Below are 18,619 nucleotides of genomic sequence, written 5' to 3' on the forward strand. Positions count from 1 at the left end.
AGTAGAATATTTTCTCACGTTACTTCTAATCTTTCCCCCAACTAACCTCAGATGCATGGAAGTGAAAAACCGCCAAGATTTGTTTGTTTATTTTATTTATTATTTAGATTTGCATGCACCCCCCCTCGTGAGATTTTGCTCCGTGCACATGCACAGAAGCAAAACTTTGCTCAGACACAAGCGCGCACGCCAGGGTTGTGGCGTTCCACGGAAAACGCACCAGTGGCAGCGATGGGTGGAATCCACTCCTGGGAGTCCCACCCCCGGCCCCGGGACGTTTCCAGGTTCCCTGCCATTTGCCTTTCCCAGGTGAATCGGATGCCAGCTTTCGGTCACCCCAAACTCCGTCCCTGTCGCCTCCCGTGTCAAGTGGTCAGTCCCAGCAGCCTCTCGCTGAATTCCCAGAGCTTCTTGGCCAGCTGGTCATCGCGGGCCTGTGGCGAGGGTTCTAAGGGGCTGCAGTCGACGAAATACCTCCCGCTCAACCTCTCGATGCCCTCCTCGGTGGCGCAGTAGATGGAGGTCTGGGAGCCCGCGTCGCAATCAGGGATGAAGAGCCTGAACAAAGAAAGCATCCAGCCTCCCCACCGTGAACAGGCGGAGTAACCAATGTCGGTTCTAACAGGTCCTGAAAGGAAAAGAGAGTTGGGAGTTGGTCTCGGGTGGAAAGAAGCATAGAAACATAGAAGACTGACGGCAGAAAAAGACCTCCTGGTCCATCTAGTCTGCCCTTCTACTATTTCCTGTATTTCATCTTACAATGGATATTACTGTGGATTTACCAACCACATCTGCTGGGAGTTTGTTCCAAGCATCTACTACTCTTTCAGTGAAATAATATTTTCTCATGTTGCTTTTGATCTTTCCCCCAACTAACTTCAGATTGTGTCCCCTTGTTCTTGTGTTCACTTTCCTATTAAAAACACTTCCCTCCTGAACCTTATTTAACCCTTTAACATATTTAAATGTTTCGATCATGTCCCCCCTTTCCCTTCTGTCCTCCAGACTCTACAGATGGAGTTCATTGAGTCTTTCCTGATACGTTTTATGCTTAAGACCTTCCACCATTCTTGTAGTCTGTCTTTGGACCCGTTCAATTTTGTCAATATCTTTTTGTAGGTGAGGTCTCCAGAACTGAACACAGTATTATTCCAAATGTGGTCTCATCAGCGCTCTATATAAGGGGATCACAATCTCCCTCTTCCTGCTTGTTATACCTCCAGCTATGCAGCCAAGCATCCTACTTGCTTTTCCTACCACCCGACCACACTGCCCACCCATTTTGAGACTGTCAGAAATCGCTACCCCTAAATCCTTCTCTTCTGAAGTTTTTGCTAACACAGAACTGCCAATGCAATACTCAGATTGAGGATTACTTTTCCCCAAGTGCATTATTTTGGGGAGAAGGAAACCTCAATCTGAGTATTGCATTGGCAGTTCTGTGTTAGCAAAAACTTCAGAAGAGAAGGATTTAGGGGTTTAAGCACTTTCTAGAGTGATCGAGATAGCAATACCATTACAGTACTGTATATGTTGTGAGCCACCCCGAGTCTTCGGAGAGGGGCGGCATACAAATCTAATTAATTAATTAATTAATTAATTAATTAATTAATTAATTAATTAATTAATTAATTAACAAACAAACAAACAAACAAATAAAATTATAGCATTTAGACGTATATTTTTATTATTATTAATTAATTAGATTTGTATGCCGCCCCTCTCCGAGGACTCGGAGCGGCTCATAACAAAAACAATACAAATCCAATACTAAAACAATTTAAAACCCTTAATATAAAAACAATCTTACATCTCATACAGACCATGTGTAAAGCGGAAACGGCCCAGGGGAATCAATTCCCCCGTGCCTGACAACAAAGGTGAGTTTTGAGGAGTTTGCGAAAGGCAAGGAGGGTGGGGCAGTCCTGATCTCCAGGGGGGGGGGGGAGTTGATTCCAAAGGGTTGGGGCCGCCACAGAGAAGGCTCTTCCCCTGGATCCCACCAGACGACATTGTTTCGTCGACGGTACCCGGAGAAGGCCAACTCTGTGGGACCTGACCAGTTGCTGGGATTCGTGTGGCAGAAGGCGGTCCTGGAGATATTCTGGTCCGATGCCATGAAGGGCTTTATAGGTCATAACCAACACTTTGAATTGTGACCGGAAATTGATCGGCAACCAATGCAGACTGCGGAGTGTTGGTGTAACATGGGGATATCTGGGGAAGGCCATGATTGCTCTCGCAGCTGCGTTCTGCACAATCTGAAGTTTCTGAACACTTTTCAAAGGTCGCCCCATGTAGAGAGCGTTACAGTAGTCAAGCCTCGAGGTGATGAGGGCATGAGTGACTGTGAGCAGTGAGTCCCGGTCCAAATAGGGCTGCAACTGGTGCACCAGGCGAACCTGGGCAAACGCCCTCCTTGCCACAGCCGAAAGATTTTTATTTATTTATTTATTTATTTACTTACTTACTTATTATTTAGATTTGTATGCCACCCCTTTCCGTATGGTTCTCTAATGTGAGCTGTGGATCGAGGAGGACACCCAAGTTGCGTACCCTCTCTGATGAGGTCAATAATTCCCATCCAGGGTGATGGACGGACAGATGGAATTGTATATACAGGGTGTCCAGGGAGAAAGCATTTTGAAATTCCCTGACATTTCCCTTCAAATTGCGATCTAGTGAAGGTGCGGTCGTAGATGACGTCATAACAAACGGCTCAGCCGTGGAGAAATATCGGTAGCCGAGGAAGCAAGTTGTGGCCACAGTTATGCTCATTTTTGCTTGACTCTGCCAGGCAGCACGATCCGTTTATTTTATTTTTTACATGATTTTCCCCCCTGACTTTTAAACATTTTAATACAGTTTATTTCCCTGATTTATTCCATTTTTTTCACGAATTCCCTGATAATTCCCTGATTTTCCTGTTTTCTAGGTTTGCTAGACACCCTGATATACTAATTCGTGCTGCATATCCAGCCCTCTCTAATTGGTTTGCAGAATCAGCCTCTTGCCCCCAACAATCTGGGTCCTCATTTGACCCCCCCTCACAAGGAGGGAAGGCTGAGTCAATCTTCAGGTTGTCAGGGTCGAACTGCTGGCTATTGGCAGAATTACCTGAAATATTGCATTCTAAACACTGTGCCACCATGTATCCTTCCTTCCTTCCTTCCCATCTTCCTTCCTTCCTTGCCATCTTCCTTCCTTCCTTCCCATCTTCCTTCCTTCCCATCTTCCTTCCTTCCCATCTTCCTTCCTTCCTTCCCATTCTTTCCTTCCTTCCCATCTTCCTTCCTTCCTTCCCATCTTCCTTCCTTCCTTCCTTCCTTCCTTCCCACCCCATCCCAAGAATGAGCATTTAGACTTATATAATGCTTCACGTGTGCAGCTTTTGAGGAGGCTTTCTTGAATCCTGCGTAGGGCAAAAGTGGCCTCCCATCTCCGGAGGGCCAAAAATCAGCCAACCACGTGCGTCTGTGTGCTTGAGCCGACAGGGCAACACCTCGCCTGCCCTCGAACATGACTTCGCATGGCAAAGAGTTGCGTGGCAAAGGCTTTAAGAGTTGTTATCCTAATCCTTTGCAGCTTCTTCCCTGGTAATTTTGAACGGCTAACAAGAGCTTACAAAACATTTGTCAGACCCATCCTAGAATACAGCTCGCCTGTATGGAACCCACGTTGCATATCGGACATCAACACAATTGAGAGAGTCCAGAAATATTTCACAAGATGAGTCCTTCTCTCCTCTTCTCACAACAAAATACCTTACTCTGCCAGACTTGAAATTCTTGGTTTAGACAACTTACAACTCCGGCGTCTCCGTTCTGACTTAACTATAGTTCATAAAATCATCTACTAAAATGTCCTACCTATAACCGCCACAAGTCACGAGCACTGTCAATGTCAACCGCTCCAAACTAGACTGCAAAAAATGCGACTTCAGCAATAGAGTGATCAACGCCTGGAATTCACTCCCTGACTCTGTGGTTTCTGCTCCTAACCCCAAAACCTTTAACCTTAGATTATCTACAATTGACCTCTCCCTCCTTCTAAGAGGTCTACTGTCTTCAATTATAACTTTTTCTCATTACTTATGTAACATTTTATTTGCACAAATTGCCATCCTATAATTGTTTAACAAATAAATAAATAAATAAATAAAATTAATGAATTAACTAATTAAAATAAAGTAAATTAAAAAATTAAATAAATTAATCACCATCACAATGCCAGGATTTTGGATCTGAGGAGGGGGAGGGGGAGATGTCTCCCTCCCCAGATGAGCTCTGCGGAGGGGGTTGAGGGAGCCCCCAGGGGGAGAGAAATACCTGGGGGTGGAGATTCCATCTAGGGATTCTTGCAGCCGGACTCTCACTCACCTGGATGAATCGCGTAGCAGGTGACGTTGGTTCCTTCCAGCCGGTTGGCCAACTCTCTGGCGTGGAGAAGGTTGGCTAGTTTGCTGTTGGAATAAGAACTTAGCGCTTTCCACAATCCCTCCGCCGGCTTATGGATGGTCCGAAAGTCCATCTTCCCAAAGGAGTGCATATTCGAGGCCACAATGACGATCCGACTTGGGGCGCAGCGCTTCAGCCGGTCCAGGAGCAGGTGGGTCAGCAGGAAGTGGCCCAAGTGGTTGACCTGGAAGCCCTGGTCAAAGCCATCGGGCGTTTGGCCAGCCTCACAGACCCCTGCCAGAAAAATAAGTGGATTTCATCGAATTTTGATGATTCAATGTTACAACAGGTGTAACAGTGGCCGGTTCGGTCCCACAGAGTCGGCCTTCTCTAGGTCCCGTCGGCCAGACAATGTCATCCTAGGGGAAGAGCCTTGTCTGTGGTGGCCCTGGCCCTCTGGAACGAACTTCCTCCGGAGATATATACTGCCCCCTCCCTTCTGGTCTTTCATAAAGCTCTGAAGACCTACCTCTGCCGGAGGGCATGGGGGCCGTGAGTGATGATATTATCTCTGGCCAATACCAGGTATGATTGAATTGGATGAATGCGCATGATTGTATACGGGTTTTTAAAAATACAGCGGTGCCTCTACTTACGAACTTAATTCGTTCCGTGACTAAGTGTTTAAGTAGTTTGTAAGAAGAAGCCATTTTTCCCATAGGAATCAATGTAAAAGCAAATAAGGTGTGCGATTGGGGAAACCACAGGGAGGGTGCAGGCCCTGTTTCCTCCCAGGAGATTCTGAGAGAGGCCCCACGGAGGCTTCTCCCTGCCTTTTCTGGCCCTGTTTCCTCCCAGGAGATTCTGAGAGAGGCCCCACGGAGGTTTCTCTCCGCCTTTTCCGGCCCTGTTTCCTTCCAGGAGATTCCTAGAGAGGCCCCATTGAGGCTTCTCCCTGCCTTTTCTGGCCCTGTTTTACCCCAAGAGATTCCTAGACAGGCCCCATGGAGGCTTCTCCCTGCCTTTTCCGGCCCTGTTTCCTTCCAGGAGATTCCTAGAGAGGCCCCACGGAGGCTTCTCCCTGCCTTTTCCGGTTACAGTTTTGGTTTGGGTTTGTAAGTGGAAAAAGGTTCTTGAGAAGAGGCAAAAAAATCTTGAACACCCGGTTCTTATCTAGAAAAGTTCATAAGTCGAGGCGTTCGTAGGTAGAAACATAGAAACATAGAAGTCTGAGGGCAGAAAAAGACCCCATGGTCCATCTAGTCTGCCCTTATACTATTTTCTGTATTTTATCTTAGGATGGATATATGTTTATCCCAGGCATGTTTAAATTCAGTTACTGTGGATTAATCTACCACGTCTGCTGGAAGTTTGTTCCAAGCATCTACTACTCTTTCAGTAAAATAATATTTTCTCATGTTGCCTTTGATCTTTCCCCCCAACTAACTTCAGATTGTGTCCCCTTGTTCTTGGGTTCACTTTCCTATTAAAAACACTTCCCTCCTGAACCTTATTTAACCCTTTGACATATTTAAATCTTTCGATCCTGTCCCCCCTTTTCCTTCTGTCCTCCAGACTCTACAGATTGAGTTCATGAAGTCTTTCCTGATACGTTTTATGCTTAAGACCTTCCACCATTCTTGTAGCCCGTCTTTGGACCCGTTCAATTTTGTCAATATCTTTTTGTAGATGAGGTCTCCAGAACTGAACACAGTATTCCAAATGTGGAATAGAGGTAGAGGTAGCACTGTACATTTTAGGTTTATTGGATTTATATGCCGCCCCTCTCCGCAAACTCGGGGCGGCTCACAACAATAATAAAAAACAGTACAGTAAACAATACCAAATCCAATGCCCACCCATCCAGTTCCAATTTAAATTAATAATCTCATAAAAACAGTATATAAAAAAACAGGCACACAGTCAATCAATCAACAAAACAACATGGGCAAGGGGGAGGTGTTTTAGTTCCCCATGCCTGACGGCAAAGGTGGGTCTTAAGGAGTTTACGAAAGGCAGGGAGGGTGGGGGCAATCCTAATCTCAGGGGGGAGCTGGTTCCAGATTTTAGGAATTTGTATAAGTTTTATAATAATTTGTGTAGTTTGCGTATGAGATTTTGGACATTTTTTGCTCCTGCACATGTGCTGAGATGGACACAATATCCCCACTTCCTCACCCCAAAATCCTGGGGGGGAGGGATCTGCCCCCACCTGCGTTGTTGATGAGGATGTCCAGACGGGGCTCCGATTCTAAGAAGTTCTGCGCAAAAGCTCGCACGGAGTTCAAGCTGGACAGATCCAGGATCATCAGGATCACCTCCAAGTTCCCACTTTCCTGGATAAGGAGCGGAAGGAATCCTGAGCTTCGGGATCCAGTACGGCTTCCAAGGAGGATCCCGGTTTACTCACCTTCTGCGTAGGTCTGCTCAATCTGCAACGTCCTTCCGGTCAACGACTACTTCAGCTTCAACCGCAACAACACAAGAGCACGCAACAGATTCAAACGTAATATTAAAACATGACTTTAACAATCGAGTTGTTGAAGCGTGGAACTCATTACCGGACTTCGTAGTGTCAACCCCTAACCCCCAACTTTCTCCCTTAGACTCTCCATGATTGACCTCTCCAGGTTCCTAAGAGGCCAGTAAGGGGCGTACATAAGTGCACTGGTGTGCCTAACGTCCCCTGTCCAATTGTCTTTCCTTTATCTCATATATCATATATATTTTCTTCCTCTCATATACTTTCTCTTCTATATTACATGTTATACCAACACTCCGCAGTCTGCATTGGTTGCCGATCAATTTCCGGTTACAATTCAAAGTGTTGGTTATGACCTATAAAGCCCTTCATGGCATCGGACCAGAATATCTCCGGGACCGCCTTCTGTCGCACAAATCCCAGCGACTGGTTAGGTCCCACAGAGTTGGCCTTCTCCAGGTCCCGTCGACTAAGCAATGTCATTTGGCGGGACCCAGGAGAAGAGCCTTTTCTGTAGCGGCCCCAGCCCTCTGGAACCAGCTCTCCCCAGATATCAGAGTTGCCCCCACCCTCCTTGCCTTTCGCAAGCTCCTTAAAACCCACCTCTGTTGTCAGGCATGGGGGAATTGAAATTTCACTTCCCCCTAGGCTTATAGAATTTATACATGGTATGCTTGTTTGTATGAGTGGTTCTTTAAATTGGGGATTTTTAGATTGCTTTTTAATATTGGATTTGTTACATTTATTTATTTATTTATTTCATTTATTCAATTTTTATGCCGCCCTTCTCCTTAGACTCAGGGCGGCTTACAACATGTTAGCAATAGCACTTTTTTTTAACAGAGCCAGCCTATGGCCCCCACAATCCGGGTCCTCATTTCTGCGCCACCCTGGCTCATTATTGCTTTTTATACAGTTTCCCAAGCAGCAAAAGGTAGAAAAGAGCAAGAGCATTTTCATTGGTGAATTCTCCCCGCAAATCCTTAAGAACATTTATTATTTATTTATTTATTTATTTATTTATTACTTGGATTTGTATGCCGCCCCTCTCCGAAGACTCGGGGCGGCTCACAACACGTGGAAAGAAATCATAAATAATCTGACAAATTTACAATATTTAAAGATTTAAAAAAGACCCCATATACTAACAGACATACACACAAGCATGCCATATATAAATTAAACATGCCCAGGGGGAGATGTTTCAGTTCCCCCATGCATAGTTCCCTCTAAGCTGAGCAGTGAGCAATCGCTCACTTAAAAATCATCATCAACTCAGAGTTTTTCAAACCTGCCCAGAAGCCGAGAGGGAAAGAGTGAGAGGGAAAGAGTGCCGCCCAGTCCAGAAGGGACTGCCGCTCAGACACTATACTTTTCCGCCCACCCCCCAAAAAAATTAGAGGGAACACTGCCCCCATGCCTGACGGCAAAGGTGGGTTTTAAGGAGTTTACGGAAGGCAGGAAGAGTAGGGGCAGTTGTCTTCTTTATTGTTGTTAGCCGCCCCGAGTCTTCGGAGAGGGGCGGCATACAAATCTAATAAATAATAATAATAATAATATTATCTTTATATATACACTACCCAATGTGTATTCTCTTCCATATGTACTGTGTAGTGGACAAAGAATTAAATAAATAAATAAATAAATAAATAAATAAATAAATAGATAAATAAAATCTCTCTCTGGCTGGGTGGTGCATAATAAAACAATAGACCATCCTCAATGTACAACCATTCATAATTACAATGCCAATGGAAAAAGTGATTTGTGACCAGTCCTTGGGCTTTCAACCCTTGCAGCATCTCCAGGGTCATGTGATCAGAATTTGGGCGCTTATTATTATTATTATTATTATTTATTAGATTTGTATGCCGCCCCTCTCCGAAGACTCGGGGCGGCTCACAACAACGATAAAATCAATATTATAATGGCACAAATCTAATATTAAAAACCTAAAAACCCTTTCATAATTAAAAACCAAACAGCACATACATACCAAACATAAATTATAATAAGCCTGGGGGAAAGATGTCCCAAATCCCCCATGCCTGGCGGTATAGGTGGGTCTTAAGTAGTTTACGGAAGACAAGGAGGATGGGAGCAGTTCTAATCTCCGGGGGGAGTTGATTCCAGAGGGTCGGGGCCGCCACAGAGAAGGCTCTTCCCCTGGGGCCCGCCAGACGACATTGTTTAGTCAACGGGACCCGGAGAAGGCCAACTCTGTGGGACCTTATTGGCCGCTGGGATTCGTGCGGTAGCAGGCGGTTCCGGAGGTACTCTGGTCCAATGTCATATAGGGCTTTAAATTTCAAGAGACCTGGGTTGATCTCATCGCAATCACACCAGAAGCAGATAGATGGTTAGATATCAAATTACCAGCTCGATGTTATCACCACAAGTGAGCCCCAAATGTCTGTTGTTAAACACGATAACTAAATAAATGTTGTCCCAATTTATGACCTTTCTTTCTACAGTTGTTAAGTGAATCACTGTCGTTGTTAAATTAGTGACAACAATGGAATTTTCCCATTGAAGGTCGCAAAAGTGGATCCCATGACCACAGGGACACTACAATCATTATAACTATGGGTCAGTTGACAAGTGTTTGAATTCTGATCGTGTGAACCTAAGTGTGACCTCTGTGCCAGAGTCCATGGTAACAACATTGACCAGAATATCTCCTGAGACCACCGTCTGCCGCACGAATCCCAGCGACCAGTTAGGTCCCAGAGAGTTTATTTATTTATTAGATTTGTATGCCGCCCCTCTCCGAAGACTCGGGGAGGCTCACAACAACAGAACAATACAAATCCAATAATTAAAAACAATTTTAAACCCTTAATATAAAAAACAATCATACGTCTCATACAAACCATACGTAAAGCGGGAACGGCCCAGGGTTGGCCTTCTCCAGGTCCCGTCGATGAAACAATGTCATCTGGCGGGGCCCGGGGGAAGAGCCTTCTCTGTGGCGGCCCCCACTCTCTGGAATCAGCTCCCCCAGGAGATTAGGATTGCCCCCACCCTCCTTGCCTTTTGCAAACTCCTTAAAACCCACCTCTGCCATCAGGCATGGGGGAATTGATTCCCCTGGGCCGTTTCTGTTTTATGTATGGTTTGTATGAGATGTATGATTGTTTTTTTATATTAAGGGTTTTAAGTTGTTTTAACCATTGGATTTGTACTGTTTTCTTGTTGTGAGCCGCTCCTAGTGTCCGGAGAGGGGCGGCATACAAATCTAATAAATAATAATAAATAATAATAATAATAATAATAATTGCCAAAAAGGTACTAAGAGTTGTTAACCTAAACTTGCATAGCTTCCTCTCTGGTAATATTAAAGTGCTAACCAGAGCATGCAAAACATTTGCCAGACCAATCCTTGAATATAGCTCACCCGACTGGAAGCCGCACTGCATATCGGCCATTAATACAATTGAGAGAGTACAGAAATATTTCACAAGAAGAGTCCTCTACTCCTTTGCTCGCAACAGAATACTTGATTCCACCAGACTTGAAATTTTGGGTTTGGAAAACCTAAAGCTACGTCGCCTTCGATCTGATCTAAAGGTAGTTCATAAAATCATCTACCCCAATGTCCTACCAGACAGCTTCAACCGCAACAATACACGAGCATGTAATAGATTCAAACTCAATTTAAACCGCTCAAAACTCAACTGCAGAAAATACGACTTCAGCAACAGTGATCAAAGCCTTGAATGCGCTACCTAATTCTGTGGTTTCTTCCCCAAACTCCAAAAACTTTAACCTTAGAATGTCTACAGTCAACCTCACCCTATCTTTAGGAAGTCTGTAAGGGCCGTGCTTAAACATACCTTCGTGCCTACCGTCCATGTCCTACTGTCCAAATTTACCTATACAGTGGTACCTCATGATACGAACCCCTCGTCTTACGAACAACCCAAGATATGAACCCGGGGTTCAGAAATTTTTTGCCTCTTCTTACGAACTTTTTCCTTCTTACGAACCCGCCGCCGCCGAGAAGCTGCGCCGCCCGGCCGTCGCTTTTTGAAACAGCCGGGGCGCTTCTCAGCGTCCTCCTGAACCCGAACGCCAAACCCGAACTTCCGGGTTCAGCGTTTGGGAGGCCGCGAGAAGCCCCCGGCTGTTTTAAAAGGTGACAGCCGGGCAGCGGAGCTTCTCGGCGGCCTCCCGAATGCCGAACCCGGAAGTTCGGGTTTGGCGTTCAGGTTCAGGAGGACGCTGGGAAGCCCCCCCGGCTGTTTCAAAAGGTGACAGCCGGGCGGCGGCGTTTTTTTGCGGGGGGTTTTTTCTTCCCACGGATTAATTGATCTTACATTGTTTCCTATGGAAAACAATGTTTCGTCTTACGAACTTTTCGTCTTACGAACCTCCCCCGGGAACCAATTAGGTTCGTAAGATGAGGTACTACTGTACCTACTTTGCTTTTGTTTATGTTTATGCCATACCTATTATCTTGTACATGTTTTGATAAACAAACAAACAATAAATAAACAAACAAACATGGGGATGTTGCAATGGTTGTGCAAAAAGTGGTCCCAGATCCCCTTTTTCAGTGCCGTTATAATTTTGAACAGTATAACATAGAAACCTAGAAGATTGATGGCAGAAAAAGACCTCCTGGTCCATCGAGTCTGCCCTTATACTATTTCCTGTATTTTATCTTAGGATGGATCTATGTTTATCCCAGGCATGTTTAAATTCAGTTCCTGTGGATTTATCAACCACATCTGCTGGAAGTTGGTTCCAAGCATTTACTACTCTTTCAGTCAAATAATATTTTCTCACGTTGCTTCTGATCTTTCCCCCAACTCACTTCAGATTGTGTCCCCTTGTTCTTGTGTTCACTTTCCTATTAAAAACACTTCCCTCCTGAACCTTTTTGACCCCTTTCACATATTTAAATGTTTCGATCATGTCCCCCCTTTTCCTTCTGTCCTCCAGACTCTACAGATTGAGTCCATTAAGTCTTTCCTGATACGTTTTATGCTTGAGACCTTCCACCATTTTTGTAGCTCATCTTTGGACCCGTTCAACTTGAGCAATATTTTTTTGTAGGTGAGGTCTCCAGAACTGAACCTCTATCCCATTTGTAACTCTACAGGGCCATATTATGGACATTTTATCATGATTGTACCCTAACTTAATATTTTACCCATCTGTTGAATTGTCCACCCATTGGATATACGTGTATTTATTGATGTTTTATTTAAAGATACAGAAGATCGGAGGGACAGAGGGAACGGCACGGCAGGCACTCACCCGTCTAATGTCGTACACGGCTGATTCTCCTCTCACTTTGTTGCGGCATGCCAGAATGACACGGGCGCCTCTCCGGGCCAGATCCACCGCTGTGGCCTTCCCGATCCCTGCGTTCCCACCTAGGAAAGACCAGGGAAAGGATTAACTGAGGTTGCCCAGCCTTTGATGGGGATCCAGAAGTCACGTGTCAAGGTTCCAGGTAGCATCCCAACTAAATCAGAGTCCAAGTCATAGCCCTCCCAGTCATAGTCCCAATGTATTGCCGGAGCCCTCCTGGCCCCTACATTGGGAAGCCTGAATCCGGACTCAATTGTGTCATCCCCTACCCCCAACATTTCTCCCTTAGACTCGCCACGATTGACCTCTCCAGGTTCCTAAGAGGCCAGTAAGGGGCGTACAAAAGTGCACTGGTATGCCTTTCGCCCCCTGTCCAAGTGTCTTTCCTTTCTTTCACCTATCTTATATATTCTCTTCCTTTCATATACTTCTCTTCTTTTTTACTTACTATCTTTATATATATTACTTAATGTCTATTCTCTTCCATATGTATTGTATATTGGACAAAGAATAAATAAATAAATAAATCTGAGTCTCCCACCCAGTTGAAAGTTCACCTCCCTTGTCCCCCCACCCACAAACTCATCACGTTGCCCACCCAGATTGTGACAGCATGGCCAGTCCTCCTCCTGCTTCCGCCCAGGTGGGTGGGCATAAGATGGCCTTGAACCCCTTGAAAGAATACTTTGTGGCTGTATCTGTTCCCTCATGAAATTCCCTCCTCCCAAGTGCCCATCAACACCCGGCCTTCAATCTAGAGAAACTGTGGCTGCACCGGCTTGACACACGCCCTGCAATTTGTATGCATCAGTTTTTGTGATGTTGCAAAATGAAGCATTTGTTTGGCAGTGTTTCCCAACCTTGGAGGGTGGACTTCAACTCCAAGCTTTGAGGCCTCAGCAAATGCAACCCAGTTACATTTTGCTTCAAGCTAGAATTTCCCCAGGCCTTCAGGCCCAAAGTGGTTGCAAAGCCAGGTTATTCCGTGTCAAGTGAACACTGCAGTCAGGCGGTAGGGAAAGCAAGTAGGATGCTTGGCTGCATAGCTAGAGGTATAACAAGCAGGAAGAGGGAGACAGTGATCCTGCTGTATAGAACGCTGGTGAGACCCGTTCCATTTTGTCAATATCTTTTTGTAGGTGAGGTCTCCAGAACTGGACACAGTATTATTCCAAATGGGGTCTCACCAGCGCTCTATATAAGGGGATCACAATCTCCCTCTTCCTGCTTGTTATACCTCTAGCTATGCAGCCAAGCATCCTACTTGCTTTTCCTACTGCCCGTATCAGGAAAGACTTCATGATCTCAATCTGTCTAGTCTGGAGGAGAGAAAGGAAAGGGGGGACATGATCGAAACATTTAAATATGTTAAAGGGTTAAATAAGGTTCAGGAGGGAAATGTTTTCAATAGGAAAGTGAACACAAGAACAAGGGGACACAATCTGAAGTTAGTTGGGGGAAAGATCAAAGGCAACATGAGAAAATATTATTTTATTGAAAGAGTAGTAGATTCTTGGAACAAACTTCCAGCAGACATGGTCGGTAAATCCACAGTGTCTGAATTGAAACAGCCTGGGATAAGGGCAGACTAGATGGACCAGGAGGTCTTTTTCTGCCGTCAATCTTCTATGTTTCTAAGTGGACCAGTGGCCATACCTTACCATCTCAGATTTTGATGAAATTTGGCACATAGTTTCTTTACAATATAAAACTATGCTGTGCAAAATTTTAGTTCAAAAGACTAAAAATTGGGAGTTCTAGGAGACCTCGAGTAAAGGGTTGCAAAATGCTGAGTCCGCAAAAATGACATTTTGGGCCAATTTCCAGAAGCTGTAAACGTGGAAGTTTCAGTAGTAGGTTGGAGATATTTGGAGAATCTGCACACCTTGTAAGGCTTTATAAACTGGCAAAACCCCATGTACCTAGTCCTCATACTTTTTACATGGTTCAGGCTCAAACTTTGCAAAAAAAACCCTCAAAAATGAATTTACAGCAATATTCAGGCTGCTGTAGTTTCAAAACTACTTGGCCTTTCAGGCTGATTTTTGGCAGGTGTACTAAGTACCCAGCTGCAATAAGGACTTCCAATTTGCAGCACTTTCCTTCAAGTTGTTGAAAAAATATAAGAGTTCAAAGTTGGCATTTAATAGTTTTTTGCCAAATTTTGGCCTCTTCAATTTAGTACCATTAGTACCATTAGAAAGAGCAGAGTCTCTTCTTTAAGAATACAGTGATCCCCCGATCGTTGCGAGGGTTCCGTTCCAGGACCCCCCGCAACGAGCGGGTTTTCGCGAAGTAGCGCTGCGGAAGTAAAAACACCATCTGCGCATGCGCAGATGATGTTTTTACTTCCGCAGCGCTAGCGAGGAGCCAAAGATTGGGGGCGGCCGGGCGAAGGGCGGGCGAGCGGCGAAGGGCGGGCGAGCGGGTGCTGGGGAGGGCTTCTCGCCCTCCCGCCAGCAAGAGGGGGAGCGAACGGCGTGGGCAGGCTGCGGACAAGCCGTGCGCTCGGGCCGCTTCCCAGCTGAGTACTCAGCTGGGAAGCGGCCCGAGCGAACGGCGTGGGCGGGAGAAGGGCGCGCGAGCCGCGGGCGCGCGGGCAGGCAGGCTGCGGACAAGCCATTCGCTCGGGCCGCTTCCCAGCTGAGTACTCAGCTGGGAAGCGGCCGAGCGAAGCGGCAGCAGCGAGGAGTTTGCGTGGGCGGTGGGGAAACTCCTCGCTGATGCCCGCCCAGAGGGGGAAGACCTAGGGAAGCCGCCCAGCAGCTGATCTGCCCGGCGCCATCTACGCATGCGTGCCCATAGAAAAAAGGGCACGCATGCGCAGATGGTGTTTTGACTTCCGGGTTGAAAAATCGCAAATTAGCCTGTTCGCAATGGTCGGGGATGCAATAACCGGGGGATCACTGTATATGGTTTTAATTTTGGTGCCTCTTCATATAAGGATTGGGAAAATGTCCTCAACTGTTTGTGGGCAGGCTGTGATTTCTGCACAGCATCCTTGATACAAGTGCAGTAAAAGTGATTCTTTTTTCAATAAGCAGCATTTTTAAAAAAAATAAGGAACACATTATGTTATAAGACTGTGTTCCAGAAAACTAAAAAACAGGAATGTTTGTTAGGAAATGGAAGGGTGAGGCCAGGTTTCATAAAAGGGTCCAAAAAAGTGGGGGGTTTGTCAGCACTGGCCCAGTGATGTTTCTAATAGCTGTGTAACTCAATTAGTGCTTTAAACATCTGTTGGTCAATGGTGGCTCATCGCCAAGAGATCATGCCCGATAGCCAGGCATGTCTACTCATGGGTGGGGCACTTTGCCCAGGTTCCCAAGACTGAAGTTGACTGTAAAAAATATGACTTCAGCAACCGAGTAGTCGAAGCGTGGAACTCATTACCTGACTCAGTAGTGTCAACCCCTAACCCCCAACATTTTTCCTTTAGACTCTCCACGATTGACCTCTCCAGGTTCCTTAGAGGTCAGTAAGGGGCGTGCATAAGTGCACCAGTGTGCCTTCCGTCCCCTGTCCAATTGTCTCTCCCTTCTTGCCTTTCGTAAGCTTCTTAAAACCCACCTCTGTCGTCAGGCATGGGGGAACTGAGATATTCTTTCCCCCTAGGCTTTTACAATTTATGTATGGTATGTTTGTATGTATTGGATTGCCGCATGTTGTTTTTACCATTGTTGTTAGCCACCCCGAGTCTATGGAGAGGGGCGGCATACAAATCCAATTAATAATAATAATAATAATAATAATAATAATAATAATAATAATAATAATAATATTTTCTTCCTTTCAAATATGTTCACCTATACTTTTATATCTTTTCTTGTATTCTTTTCTTTATTTATATTATTACATATCTATTCTCTTCAATGTGTATTATGTATTGGACAAAATAAATAAATAAAGAAAATAAAAATAATAAATAAATATTACACAAGGTTCCCAAGCCTCTTTTGGGTGCCTTTGCCTAGGTTCCCAAGCCTAAAGGAGTGACTTAGTGGTTCCCGAGCCATAGTAAAACATAACCCGTGGAACTGCTTGCCACCAGAAGTTATGGATGCTCCATCACTGGAGATTTTTAAGATGTTGGATAATCATTTTTCTGAAATGGCTTTTTTGGGCTGGACTTTCTTGGCTGCATGTAAAGCACCTTTGGGGCAAGGAGGCCTTGGATGGTGGAGAATCTGTGTGGAGCCATGGAGAAGGGAGAGAGGAAGAGAAAGAAAGAAAGAGGGAGGGAAGGAAGGAGAGAGAGAGAGAGAGAATGAAAGAGAGAGAGAGAATGGAAGGGAGAAAGAGAGGGAGAAAGGTAAGGAAGGAGGGAGAGAGAGAGAAAGAAAAAGAGAGAGAGAGAGAAAGAAAGGGTGGGAGGGGGAAGAGAGAAAGAAAGAGGAAGAAGAGGAAGCAAGAGAGAGAAAGAGAGAGGAAAGAAGGAAGAGAGAGAGAGGAAGGGGGAGAAAAAGAGAAAGAATGAAATGAGAAAATGATGGAGGGAGAGAAAGAGAGGGGGAGAGAAAGGGAGTGGGTGAGTGAGTGAGAGAGAGAAAGAAAGGAAAGAAAGGAAAGAAAGGAAAGAAAGGAAAGAAAGAAGGAAAGAAAGAAAGAAGGAACGAAAGAAAAAGAAAAACCGACCTGTGATGAGCGCCGTCTTGCCCCGCAGGCTGACCGTGTTCCGGCACCAGGTGGCCGCCACGACGTTGTAGTAAATAAGCTCGTAGAACCCGAGCAGCAACGCCCCGCCCGCCACCAGTGCCCCCGCCGCTTCCATGGCTGTATCACCGGCCTCGTCTTGCCGTCTGGCCCCGCAACTCCGGTCTGGCTTCCCTTTTCAGCCCCGATGCCCCACACACAGACACACGTCGCCCCGCCCCCTGCCCCGCCCCTCCCTCGCCCCCCCTCGGCTGACAAGCAAGGAAGGAAAGAAAGAAAGAAAGAAAGAAAGAAAGAAAGAAAGGAGGAGGGATGGAAGGAAGGAAGGAAGGAAGATGGGAAGGAAGGGTTAAGTTACGTTAGGTTTATTGGATTTATATGCCGCCCCTCTCCGCAAACTCGGGGCGGCTCACAACAACAATAAAAAACAGTACAGTACACAATACCAAATCCAATGCCCACCCATCCAGTTCCAATTTAAATTAATAATCTCATAAAAACAGTATACAGTATTTAAAAAACAGGCACACAGTCAATCAATCAACAAAACAACATGGGCAAGAGGGAGGTGTTTTAGTTCCCCCATGCCTGACGGCAAAGGAAGGAAGGAAGATGGGAAGGAAGGAAGGAAGGAAGATGGGAAGGAAGGAAGGAAGGAAGGAAGGAAGGAAGGAAGATGGGAAGGAAGGAAGGAAGATGGGAAAGAAGGAAGGAAGGAAAGAAGGAAGGAAGATGGGAGGGAAGGAAGGAAAGAAGGAAGGAAGATGGGAGGGAAGGAAGGAAAGAAGGAAGGAAGGAAGATGGGAAGAAAGGAAGGAAAGAAGGAAGGAGTGAAAGAAGGAAGGAAGGAAGATAGGAAGGAAGGAAGGAAGGAAGGAAGGAAGGAAGGAAGGAAGGAAGGAAGGAAGGATACATGGTGGCAAAGTGTTTAGAATGCAATATTTCAGGTAATTCTGCCAATAGCCAGCAGTTCGACCCTGACAACCTGAAGATTGACTCAGCCTTCCCTCCTTGTGAGGGGGGTCAAATGAGGACCCAGATTGTTGGGGGCAAGAGGCTGATTCTGCAAACCAATTAGAGAGGGCTGGATATGCAGCACGAATTAGTATATCAGGGTGTCTAGCAAACCTAGAAAACAGGGAAATCAGGGAATTATCAGGGAATTCGTGAAAAAAATGGAATAAATCAGGGAAATAAACTGTATTAAAATGTTTAAAAGTCAGGGGAAAAAATCATGTAAAAAATAAAATAAACGGATCACGCTGCCTGGAAGGAAGGAAAGAAAGAAAGAAAGAAAGGAGGAGGGATGGAAGGAAAGAAAGAAAGAAAGATGGAAGGAAGGAAGGAAAGAAAGAAAGGAGGATGGATGGAAGGAAGGAAGAAAGGAAGGAAAGAAAGGAGGAGGGATGGAAGGAAGGAAGGAAAGAAAGGAGGATGGAAGGAAAGAAAGGAGGAGGGATGGAAGGAAGGAAGGAAAGAAAGAAAGAAAGGAGGAGGGATGGAAGGAAAGAAAGGATGGATGGAAGGAAGGAAGGAAGGAAGGAAAGAAAGGAGGATGGATGGAAGGAAGGAAGGAAGGAAAGAAAGGAGGAGGGATGGAAGGAAGGAAAGAAAGGATGGATGGAAGGAAGGAAGGAAAGAAAGGAGGAGGGATGGAAGGAAAGAAAGAAAGAAAGGAGGAGGGATGGAAGGAAGGAAAGAAAGGATGAATGGAAGGAAGGAAAGAAAGAAAGGAGGAGGGATGGAAGGAAAGAAAGAAAGGAGG

General features: G+C 45.5%; 1 protein-coding gene across 1 annotated transcript; it reads right to left on the reverse strand.

Moving 5' to 3' along the window:
- Nucleotides 1–118: 118 nt before the first annotated feature.
- Nucleotides 119–16,972, reverse strand: LOC139155962 (dehydrogenase/reductase SDR family member 13-like). The gene is made up of 5 exons (XM_070731349.1): nt 16,837–16,972; nt 12,145–12,263; nt 6,610–6,733; nt 4,380–4,691; nt 119–628 (listed from the first exon to the last, which is right to left on the reverse strand). Exons 1-5 carry the CDS (start codon nt 16,970–16,972, stop codon nt 366–368), a joined length of 954 nt encoding a protein of 317 aa, XP_070587450.1. The 3' UTR covers nt 119–365.
- Between the last annotated feature and the right edge of the window lie 1,647 nt (nt 16,973–18,619).

This window comes from Erythrolamprus reginae, unplaced genomic scaffold (genome assembly GCF_031021105.1).
Source record: "Erythrolamprus reginae isolate rEryReg1 unplaced genomic scaffold, rEryReg1.hap1 scaffold_163, whole genome shotgun sequence".
In the NCBI taxonomy this organism is placed as follows: domain Eukaryota; kingdom Metazoa; phylum Chordata; class Lepidosauria; order Squamata; family Dipsadidae; genus Erythrolamprus; species Erythrolamprus reginae.